Below are 12299 nucleotides of genomic sequence, written 5' to 3' on the forward strand. Positions count from 1 at the left end.
CCATGTATCGTGAGATTTTGAGCCAAAACCTCCTTCCATCAGTGAGAGCTTTGAATGGTTGACCAAATACTTATTTTCCACCATAATTTACAAATAAATTCTTTAAAATTCCTACAATGTGAATTCCTGGATTTTTTTTCCACATTCTGTCTCTCACAGTTGAAGTGTACCTATGATGAAAATGACAGACCTCTGTCATCATTTTAAGTGGGAGAACTTGCACAATCGGTGGCTGACTAAATACTTTTTTGCCCCACTATATATATACATACATACATACATACATACATACATACAGACCGGCCCCCGGCTAAATTTTTTTAACACAATGCGGCCCCCAAGTCAGAAAGTTTGGGGACCCCTGACTTATAGTGTACTTGTTATTAAATGCGGTCAAAGAAAGTTGGTCACAATATGCATGCAACTGCTGCACAATTCTTCCACTTGGACACTTACTTTCCCTGAGGTAATTGAGATGAGAGAGAAGAACCTCGGCGTTGTACATGGTGGTGAGCCGAAGGAAGTCGTCCTTGCTCATCTTGCACAACTCCTTGCCGTCTGTGTTCTGAAAGACGGACGTGTCGATTTCCAACAGGCCGTACTCCTTGATGGCCCACTCCAGCCACTGGCGCACGTGGTCCTGGGACCACAATGAAGGATCTGAAGGACAGAAGACAGTTTATTGCGTGCAGGACTGAAAGAGAGAGAGCGATGGAAGCGGAGTTAGGAGTCGTGTCTCTGGTGGCGGCGAAGGAATAGGAAAAAATGAACAAGTTGGAAATGGAATGATTTATCAGGCGCGGACGTGGCTTAGTTATTTGTTATAAATAATTCTCCGTCCCCCTTTAAGCGCGGGGGGACTGGGTAATGTATCAGGTGAAGTAGACTTTGACAGGCGGAGTCTTTATTTCTTACATCAAGTTACATCTGGAGAGACTTACTTAACACACCGTAGTGCGTGTTTAATAGGCTGCTCAGACAATCTGGAATCCAAAGCAGTCACGGTAGAGCCTCTGTGTAATGTCTACGGTAGTCACAGTTTAGAGTCAACTTCCTTCCTCAGACTTGCTTAATTTATTCGGATTGTTTTGGAGAATCAAGTTCTTCTACAGTCCTGAAACTGCACTTGTAGCTTAATGGCGCACATTTAATGATTAACCGTAGCTGTTAAAAGAAAATATAGCTCTGGCAGAGCCAACACATATTTCTACTTGTACACACTCGGCAATACTCTCGAGGGAGAGATGAAACGTTGGCACGCCGCTGAATAAAAATAAGGGGCAGCGTTGGCAACCTTCTATCAAAACAGAAGCCAGCAGCACCAAGTCATTGCTCCTGTATATCAAATCCGGTTATGCACGAACATAAACATCAACTCCACTTTAGAGGTTGTATGTTTTCGCTTACCGGCCGGTACGATGACTCTTCGCTCATTGGTGGTCATGTTGGGTGGAGGGATGTTCTTCTCGTCCATGTAGTTTCCGTAGTTCATCTGAGACGTCTCGTTGCTCCCCACCAGCTTATTGCATTTACCCACACTGCAGTCCACTGGAGACTCCCTGCTGAAGGGAAAGAATGGACAGTAGCAGTTGTTGAATGGCAAGCAAAGACACTGAACATCAAAGAAAACACACACTTCAAGGCGTCGATTGAAGTCCTTTGAACCTGAGGGAACATTTTGCATTTTCCTGGCATTTAACTGTGCAGCAAATTCAGTTTTTTGGTGTCAAATCTCGGGTGGTCTTTGGACACCAATGTTGTTGCTTGAAAAAGAGGCAGATTGTATTTTTGTTTTAAGTTTCGGGACCCAAAGGTGTATACCTTATCTTCTGGGCTATAGAGCGCACCTAAATATAAGCCGCACCCACTTAATATTTGGACATATTTTTGTTTTGTAAATAAATATATTGGCCGCACAAGTCTAGTCCAGTAATTTAAACATAAAACATTGCATTTTATATATAATATGATACTACAAATGACAGTGCCTGTGGCACAGCATACAGTAAGTAGCCTTTTAGAAAAAGTCATTGAGCGCGTTGTCCATTTTTCTTCTCCTGGAAGTCGAATCCGGGTCCTTCTACTTCAGTTTTTGGTCTGTGTTGGGTGCATTTTGTTATTTCTTCCATGATGAGGGTGAGTCCATGTCGCGCTAAATGCCTGGCAGACTAATTGTGTGAGTGCATTTAATTTAGAATGAAAAATGTAATTGGTCCACGGTGAAATATTCAGCTATTTCATTGGTTTGATGCAACCGGGCTAAATTTATTATCGACATGTGAACCCGGAAGGCACCGATTGAGGTCCTTTGAACCTGTGGGAAAATTTTTGCATTTTTCTGGTATTTAACCGTGCAGCATATTCAGTTTTTGGTGTCAAATCTCGCTTTTTGGACACCACTGGATTTTATCCATGTTGTTGCTTGAAAACCAGGCAGATTGTATGTAAGATGGTATTTTTTTTAGTTATCTCATTTAATGGGCCTACCGAGGATGTCGTAGTGGTTTGTGTTGTGGTTTGTGCAGCCCTTTGAGACACTAGTGATTTAGGGCTATATAAGTAAACATTGATGATTGATTGATTGATAATGTTTCGGGACCCAAAGGTGTATACCTTATCTGCTGGGCTATAGAGCGCACCTAAATATAAGCCACACCCACCTAATATTTGGACATATTTTTATTTTGTACATATATTGGCCGCACAAGTCTAGTCCAGTAATTTAAACACAAAACATTGTATTTTATATGTAATATGATACTACAAATGACAGTGCCTGTGACACGGCATACAGTAAGTAGCCTTTTAGAAAAAGTCATTGAGCGTGTTCTCCGTTTTTCTCCTCTTGGCGCTAAAAAAGTTGAAGACTTTGTTTTTTGGGCTGTGTTGGGTGCATTTTGTTGTTTCTTCCATGATGAGGGTGAGTCCATATCGGGCTAAATGGGTGCCTGACTAATTGTGTGAGTGCATTTGATTTAGTGTGAACATTTTCATTGGTCCACGGTGAAATGTTCAGCTATTTCATTGGTTTGATGCGACCGGGCTAAATTTATTGTCGACATGTGAACCCGGAAGGCACCGATTGAGGTCCTTTGAACCTGTGGGAACATTTTTGCATTTTTCTGGTATTTAACCGTGCAGCATATTCAGTTTTTGGTGTCAAATCTCGCTTTTTGGACACCGCTGGATTTTATTCATGTTGTTGCTTGAAAACCAGGCAGATTGTATGTAAGATGGTATTTTTCTTTGTTTTCTCGTTTAATGTTTCGGGACCCAAAGGTGTATACGTTATCTTATGGGCTATAGAGCGCACCTAAATATAAGCCGCACCCACCTAATATTTGGACATATTTTTATTTTGTACATATATTGGCCGCACAAGTCTATTCCAGTAATTTAAACAGGAAATATTGTATTTTATATATAATATGATATTACAAATTACAGCGTCTGTAACACAGCATACAATAAGGAGCCTTTTAGAAAAAGTCATTGAGCGCGTTCTCCGTTTTTGTCCTCCTGGCGCTAAAAAAGCTGAAGTCGCCTTCTAAGGCACCCGCTCTTTCTGGGCGGTGATGGATTTCCGTTCTGTGAAGCGGCTGCTTCCTTTTCCGATGCCCGGGTCCTTCTACTTCGTTTTTTAGTCTGTGTTGGGTGCATTTTGTTGTTTCTTCCATGATGAGGGTGAGTCCATATCGGGCTAAATGGCTGCCTGACTAATTGTGTGAGTGCATTTGATTTAGTGTGAACATTTTCATTGGTCCACTGTGAAATGTTCAGCTATTTCATTGGTTTGATGCGACCGGGCTAAATTTATTGGCGACATGTGAACCCGGAAGGCACCAATTGAGGTCCTTTGAACCTGTGGGAACATTTTTGCATTTTTCTGGTATTTAACCGTGCAGCATATTCAGTTTTTGGTGTCAAATCTCGCTTTTTGGATACCGCTGGATTTTATTCATGTTGTTGCTTGAAAACCAGGCAGATTGTATGTAAGATGGTATTTTTTTTAGTTTTCTCATTTAATGGGCCTACCGAGGATGTCGTAGTGGTTTGTGTTGTGGTTTGTGCAGCCCTTTGAGACACTAGTGATTTAGGGCTATATAAGTAAACATTGATTGATTGATTGATTGATAATGTTTCGGGACCCAAAGGTGTATACCTTATCTTCTGGGCTATAGAGCGCACCTAAATATAAGCCACACCCACTTAATATTTGGACATATTTTTATTTTGTACATATATTGGCCGCACAAGTCTAGTCCAGTAATTTAAACACAAAACATTGTATTTTATATGTAATATGATACTACAAATGACAGTGCCTGTGACACGGCATACAGTAAGTAGCCTTTTAGAAAAAGTCATTGACCGCGTTGTCCATTTTTCTCCTCTTGGCGCTAAAAAAGTTGAAGACTTCGTTTTTTGGGCTGTGTTGGGTGCATTTTGTTGTTTCTTCCATGATGAGGGTGAGTCCATATCGGGCTAAATGGCTGCCTGACTAATTGTGTGAGTGCATTTGAATTTAGTGTGAACATTTTCATTGGTCCACCGTGAAATGTTCAGCTATTTCATTGGTTTGATGCGACCGGGCTAAATTTATTGGCGCCATGTGAACCCGGAAGGTACCGATTGAGGTCCTTTGAACCTGTGGGAAAATGTTTGCATTTTTCTGGTATTTAACCGTGCAGCATATTCAGTTTTTGGTGTCAAATCTCGCTTTTGGACACCGCTGGATTTTATTCATGTTGTTGCTTGAAAACCAGGCAGATTGCATGTAAGATGGTATTTTTTTTAGTTATCTCATTTAATGGGCCTACCGAGGATGTCGTAGTGGTTTGTGTTGTGGTTTGTGCAGCCCTTTGAGGCACTAGTGATTTAGGGCTATATAAGTAAACATTGATTGATTGATTGATTGATAATGTTTCGGGACCCAAAGGTGTATACCTTATCTGCTGGGCTATAGAGCGCACCTAAATATAAGCCACACCCACCTAATATTTGGACATATTTTTATTTTGTACATATATTGGCCGCACAAGTCTATTCCAGTAATTTAAACACAAAACATTGTATTTTATATATAATATGATACTACAAATGACAGTGCCTGTGACACGGCATACAGTAAGTAGCCTTTTAGAAAAAGTCATTGAGCGTGTTCTCCGTTTTTCTCCTCTTGGCGCTAAAAAAGTTGAAGACTTCGTTTTTTGGGCTGTGTTGGGTGCATTTTGTCGTTTCTTCCATGATGAGGGTGAGTCCATATCGGGCTAAATGGCTGCCTGACTAATTGTGTGAGTGCATTTGATTTAGTGTGAACATTTTCATTGGTCCACCGTGAAATGTTCAGCTATTTCATTGGTTTGATGCGACCGGGCTAAATTTATTGGCGACATGTGAACCCGGAAGGCACCGATTGAGGTCCTTTGAACCTGTGGGAAATTTTTTGCATTTTTCTGGTATTTAACCGTGCAGCATATTCAGTTTTTGGTGTCAAATCTCGCTTTTTGGACACCGCTGGATTTTATCCATGTTGTTGCTTGAAAACCAGGCAGATTGTATGTAAGATGGTATTTTTTTTTGTTTTCTCGTTTAATGTTTCGGGACCCAAAGGTATATACGTTATCTGCTGGGCTATAGAGCGCACCTAAATATAAGCCGCACCCACCTAATATTTGTACATATTTTTATTTTGCACATATATTGGCCGCACAAGTCTATTCCAGTAATTTAAACAGGAAATATTGTATTTTATATACAATATGATATTACAAATGACAGCGTCTGTAACACAGCATACAATAAGTAGCCTTTTAGAAAAAGTCATTGAGTGCGTTCTCAGTTTTTGTCCTCCTGGCGCTAAAAAAGCTGAAGTCGTCTTCTAAGGCACCCGCTCTTTCTGGGCGGTGATGGATTTCCGTTCTGTGAAGCGGCTGTTTCCTTTTCCGATGCCCGGGTCCTTCTACTTCGTTTTTTGGTCTGGGTTGTGTGCATTTTGTTGTTTCTTCCATGATGAGGGTGAGTCCATATCGCGCTAAATGGCTGGCTGACTAATTGTGTGAGTGTTTTTGATTTAGTGTGAAAAATGTCATTGGTCCACCGTGAAATGTTCAGCTATTTCATTGGTTTGATGCGACCGGGCTAAATTTATTGCCGGCATGTGAACCCGGAAGGCGTCCTATGAACCTGTGGGAACCTTTTGCATTTTCCTGGCATTTAACTGTGCAGCATATTGGGTTGTTGGTGTCAAATCACGGGAGCTTTTTGGACACCGCTGGATTTCACTCATTTTTGTAGCTTGAAAACCAGGCAGATTTTATGTAAGACAGTATTTTTTGTTTTTTTTTGTTTTAAGTTTTGAGACTCAAATGTGTATACCTTAGCTTCTGGGCTGTAGAGCACATATATGTATAAGCCGCACCCACCTAATTTTTGGACAGATTTTTATTTTGTACATACATTGGCCGCATTGGCAGCACACGTCTATTCAAGTAATTTGAACATGAAATATTGTATTATTTATCTCGGCAGGGTTCTTGAGGGTGCATGGGAGTTTGCCCAACCAGTCTACATGTGCTTTGTGGACTTGGAGAAGGCATTCGACCGTGTCCCTCGGGAAGTCCTGTGGGGAGTGCTCAGAGAGTATGGGGTGTCGGACTGTCTGATTGGGGCGGTTCGCTCCCTGTATGATCAGTGCCAGAGCTTGGTCCGCATTACTGGCAGTAAGTCGGACACATTTCCAGTGAGGGTTGGACTCCGCCAAGGCTGTCCTTTGTCACCGATTCTGTTCATAACTTTTATGGACAGAATTTCTAGGCGCAGTCAAGGCGTTGAGGGGTTCCGGTTTGGTGGCCGCAGAATTAGGTCTCTGCTTTTTGCAGATGATGTGGTCCTGATGGCTTCATCTGACCGGGATCTTCAGCTCTCGCTGGATCGATTTGCAGCCGAGTGTGAAGCGACCGGAATGAGAATCAGCACCTCCAAGTCCGAGTCCATGGTTCTCGCCCGGAAAAGGGTGGAATGCCATCTCCGGGTTGGGGAGGAGACCCTGCCCCAAGTGGAGGAGTTCAAGTACCTAGGAGTCTTGTTCACGAGTGAGGGAAGAGTGGATCGTGAGATTGACAGGCGGATCGGTGCGGCGTCTTCAGTAATGCGGACGTTGTACCGATCCGTTGTGGTGACCTCTGGTCATGAGCTTTGGGTCATGACCGAAAGGATAAGATCACGGGTACAAGCGGCCGAAATGAGTTTCCTCCGCCGTGTGGCGGGGCTCTCCCTTAGAGATAGGGTGAGAAGCTCTGCCATCCGGGTGGAACTCAAAGTAAAGCCGCTGCTCCTTCACATCGAGAGGAGCCAGATGAGGTGGTTCGGGCATCTGGTCAGGATGCCACCCGAACGCCTCCCTAGGGAGGTGTTATGGGCACGTCCAACCGGTAGGAGGCCACGGGGAAGACCCAGGACACGTTGGAAGACTATGTCTCCCGGCTGGCCTGGGAACGCCTCGGGATACCCCGGGAAGAGCTAGACGAAGTGGCTGGGGAGAGGGAAGTCTGGGTTTCCCTGCTTAGGCTGTTGCCCCCGCGACCCGACCTCGGATAAGCGGAAGATGATGGATGGATGGATGGATATTGTATTATATATTTATATATCATTACAAATGACAGTGCCGTAAGTAGCCTTTTAGAAAAAGTATTTCGAGGGCGTTCTCCATTCTTCTCCTCCTGGCGCTAAAACAGCTGAAGTCGTCTTCTAAGGCACGCGTTCTTTCTGGGCCCGTTAGTGGTGATGGATTTCTGTTCCGTGAGGCGGCTGTTTCCTTTTCCGATGTCAGGGTCCTTCTACTTCGGTTTTTGGGCTGTGTTGTGTGCATTTTGTTGTTTCTTCCAACGATGAGGGTGAGTCCATGTCCTGCTAAATGGCTGGCTGACTAATTGTGTGAGTGCATTTGATTTATTGTGAAACATTTCATTGGTCCACCGTGACATATTCAGCTATTTCATTGGTTTGACGCGACAGGGCCAAATGTATTGGCGCAATGTGAACCCGGAAAAATCCATGAGTTAGCCTCAGAATGGTATACAGCACAAGGTTCAATGGGCGGGGAAAAAAGTAGCTGCTTATAGTCTTGAATATACGGTAAATGCAAACCACTGTTTGGCTTTACCCTGGCTCAGTGCTTTTCTTCCCATCACTCACACCTGCCAGCAACCTAAAGAATGCAGAGATCCAATCGTAAAAGAGCTATTATTTGGGATGAGTATCGTTTACATTTGAACCAATACTTGTACCAAATCAATACTTTTCCAACTGTGCTCTAACGGGTATTTCGAAATGTTTTATGGAATTTTGTGACAATTTCAACAGACTAGTAATTGAAATACTTCAATGATGTAAACTAAATGATGACTAAGTAATACATTCAAAAATAAAAACAAATTCTCATAATTAGTTCAGTAATACAAGTGAAATGTGAAGTGAATTATATTTATATAAAGCGCTTGATATAATGAAACCCATCATCTAGTGAAGTGAAGTGAATTATATTTATATAGCACTTTTTCTCGAGTTACTCAAAGCGCTTTACATAGTGAAACCCAATATCTAAGTTACATTTAAACCAGTGTGGGTGGCACTGGGAGCAGGTGGGTAAAGTGTCTTGCCCAAGGACACAACGGCAATGACTTGGATGGCAGAAGCTGGGGTCGAACCTGGAACCCTCAAATTGCTGGCACGGCCACTCTACCAATTGAGCTGTACGGCCCCAACCAGAATATTCAACTTTGTTATTGTATGTTCTTGCTGAGTATTCATCTGACTCAGATGCGCCAATGATATGTGCTTCGTGCTGTTTGTCGTCCTTCGGCTATTTTAGCTCTTCCTAAAATGTCCACGCCAACAGGTTATGAGCCCAGAGAAAATCTTTAATGTGAAGTGTGAATTGTATTTATATAGCGCTTTTTCTCTAGTGACTCAAAGCGCTTTACATAGTGAAACCCAATATCTATATATTTTTTTTACATTTAAACCAGTGTGGGTGGCACTGGGAGCAGGTGGGTAAAGTGCCTTGCCCAAGGACACAACGGCAGTGACTAGGATGGTCGGAAGCGGGGATCGAACCTGCAACCCTCAAGTTCCTGGCTTGGCCGCTGTACCAACTGAGCTATACCGCCCCAATGAAATAATGCTGATGGTGATAATTTCGTAAATGCACCTCATCCGTCGTAATCGTCATTGGTGCTGTGTTGTTGTTGTTGTGGCTACAGTCTAGTTTCGGGTTGCAACACTGGTAGTGCTATGAGGTTTGCTGTTGGCGTGTTGAGATCCAAACTTAAGTTTCAATAGAGCGTCAAATTCGGTGTGTTTGTGTTGGAACGCCACATTATTTACAAGACGTTATTCGAATAATACCACTGCCAGGCACTTGTTATAGGTAGGGGTGGGCGTACAGACCTAAATATCGATAATATCGATTCCGAGGTAGGTACTGGATCGATACCAGCGTGATTGCATCGTTACTACTACTACTAATTATAATACATTTTACTTATAAGGCAATTTTCTGGGCACTCAAGGACACCGTACAAATTAAAAAACAATACAATTAATTGGATAAAAACAACAACAACAACAAATATCATAAAGATTTATAATGAATAATGAGTCAGGATTAAGTGTGTTTTGAGTCTTGATTTAAAGAAGGATATTGAGTCTAAGTTACGAAGGTCTGGTGCTAATGAGTTCCAAAGATGAGGGGCAGAGCGGCTGAAAGCTCGGGCACCCATGGTGGACAGTTTAAATAAGGGGACGGTGAGATGGATGGATGAAGAGGATTTTAGGGAACGTGAGGGCATGGCGACATGGATCAGGAGGGAGGTTATGTATAGCTTTGAAAGTGAGGAGAATTATTTTCAAGTGGATACATTGTTTGGGCAGCATGGTGGGAAGGGGTTAGTGCGTCTGCCTCACAATACGAAGGTCCTGAGTAGTCTTGGGTTCAATCCGGGGCTCGAGATCTTTCTGTGTGATGAGGTGGCGACTTGTTCGGGGTGTACGCCCCCTTCCGCCCAATTGTAGCTAAGATAGGCACCAAAGGGAATAAGCGGTAAAACATGGATGGATGGATGGATACGGTGTTTGATGGCCAGTGGAATCGCTGCAGAACAGGGGTGATGTGCTGGATTGAAGCTGGTTCTGGTGATTATCCGGGCTGCAGAGTTCTGGAGAAGCTGGAGTGTGTGAAGTGACTTGTGAGGGAGACCAAACAGGAGAAAGTTGCAGTAGTCCAGGCGAGAGGTGACAACGCTATGGACTAGTATGGCAGCAGTATGTGGAGTAAGGCATGGGCGAAGTCGATTAACGTTTCGTAGATGAAGGTAAGCAGATGGGGTAATGTTGTTTATGTGGGCTTGAAAGGAGAGTGTGCTGTCCAGGATGACACCCAGACTCTTGACTTGGGAGGAGGGGGAGACCGAGGAATTGCCGAGAGTAACGGTGAAGCTGTTGGTTTTGGTGAGAATGGTTTTTGTACCTACAAGTGATATTTTGGTTTTCTTACTTAAGGAAATTGAGTGAGAACTATTGCTTGAGTTCACTGAGGCAGTCTGTGAGGGAGGAATGAGGAAGAGAAGCAGCTGGTTTGGTTGAGATGTAGAGCTGGACAGTGAAAATTAATTAAGATTTACGGAAAATATTGCCAAGGGGAAGAATGTAAATGATAAAAAGCAGGGGACCAAGAACAGAGCCCTGGGGGACACCAGAGGAAACGGGAGACGGAGGGGATTTGAACTAGAGGTGGGAATATTTGGACACCTCATGATTCGATTACGATTACAATTCAGGAGCTACGATTCGATTAGAAATCGATTGTTGATGCATCTTCAATTTATGTACTGTATATTGATGCAGTTTTACATTTCTTTTCGTTTATAATAACTTTAAAAAAACAGTGCATTTGTAATAAGAAACAGCTGAAAAAATGCCCATCATATTCATAAATTGAAAATGTGTGCAAAGTAAAGGAGTTGGTCCGATCTCTCGGTGAGGTGATTCGCTAGAGGCAGCCAAATTTTAGAAATCTCTGCATTACTTCACTTCCAATAAATACATTGATTATCGTTTATTGTCGTTTACTAATCGATTCTATAATCGTCCATGTCCAAATTGCGATGCATATAAAAATCTATTATTTCCCCCACCTCTAATCGTTACTACTGTTTTAATTTCTTGTCAGTATGTCCACCACCGAGGAGACGGCGTGGCGCAGGTTGGGAGAGTGGCCTTGCCAGCAAACTGAGGGTTCCTGGTTCGATCAATCAGTCAATCAATCAATCAATGTTTATTTACACAGCCCTAAATCACGAGTGTCTCAAAGGGCTGCACAAGCCACAACGACATCCTCGGTTCAGATCCCACATCAGGGCAAGGAAAAACTCAACCCAATGGGACAATGAGAAACCTTGGAGAGGACCGCAGATGTGAGGACCCCCCTGGGGCGACCAGTGCAATGGACATCGAGTAGATCTAGCCTAATATTGTGAGAGTCCAGTTCATAGTGGACCTAATATAGTGAGAGTCCAGACCATAGTCCGATCCCCAGCCTCTACCAACCTAGTCAAGTCCGTTGTGTCCTTGCTCCTGATATGTTAGCTCCCATTACTCCATGTGTGTGAATAGGTGAATGTGGAAATATTGTCAAGGCGCTTTGAATGCCTTGAAGGTAGAAAAGCATAACAGGCATAACCCATTTAACATTATACTCGCTTTCTTCGGTTTATGCGAGCGCAGAATCTCGTCTAGTCTGTGCAAACAACACATCTCTAACTATCTACTGCTCACTCTGGCATTTATTTTATTATAGTAACTTGTTTCTGTTTCAAACACATCCTCCAAGGTTTCTTATAGTCATTCACATTGACATCCCACTGGGTTGTGAGTTTTTCCTTGCCCTTATGTGGAATCTGAACCGAGCATGTCGTCGTGGCTTGTGCAGCCCTTTGAGACACTTGTGATTTAGGGCTGTATAAATAAACAATGATTGACTGATTGATGCAGCGTCCGCATTACTGAAGACGCCGCACCGATTCGCCTGTTAATCTCACGATCCACTCTTCCCCCACTCAAGATTAATTTTCACTGATGAAACTAAAAATTAAATCCGATTATTGCAGCAATACAAAACATGGAGACCGTGCAAAAAAAAACACTTGCTTGTGTTGTAATGTTGATATTCACATTTCATGGGATTCTTGAATGCACCGTGCTCTCTGTAACCATCATTAGTGCATTTAAAATATATATGT

At 42.8% G+C, this 12299-nt stretch overlaps 1 protein-coding gene and 1 long non-coding RNA gene across 3 annotated transcripts in view; one reads left to right on the plus strand and one right to left on the minus strand.

Moving 5' to 3' along the window:
- Positions 1-12299, minus strand: part of fli1 (Fli-1 proto-oncogene, ETS transcription factor) — a 129926-nt gene that overhangs the window by 75068 nt on the left and 42559 nt on the right. Inside the window, exons 3-4 of one of the 2 annotated variants that reach the window (XM_061878742.1) lie at positions 1408-1559; positions 457-660 (exon numbers count right to left, since the gene is read on the minus strand). In XM_061878742.1, the coding sequence (XP_061734726.1) occupies positions 457-660; positions 1408-1559 (356 nt within the window). Of the gene's footprint in view, positions 1-456; positions 661-1407; positions 1563-12299 lie in introns of both variants that reach the window. The other variant, XM_061878741.1, reaches the window with a different exon arrangement.
- LOC133537589 (uncharacterized) overlaps positions 1-12299 on the plus strand; it is an 82077-nt gene that overhangs the window by 61816 nt on the left and 7962 nt on the right. The gene's annotated exons all lie outside the window — the stretch shown is intronic.

Source organism: Nerophis ophidion, linkage group LG18 (assembly GCF_033978795.1).
Source record: "Nerophis ophidion isolate RoL-2023_Sa linkage group LG18, RoL_Noph_v1.0, whole genome shotgun sequence".
Taxonomy (NCBI): Eukaryota; Metazoa; Chordata; class Actinopteri; order Syngnathiformes; family Syngnathidae; genus Nerophis; species Nerophis ophidion.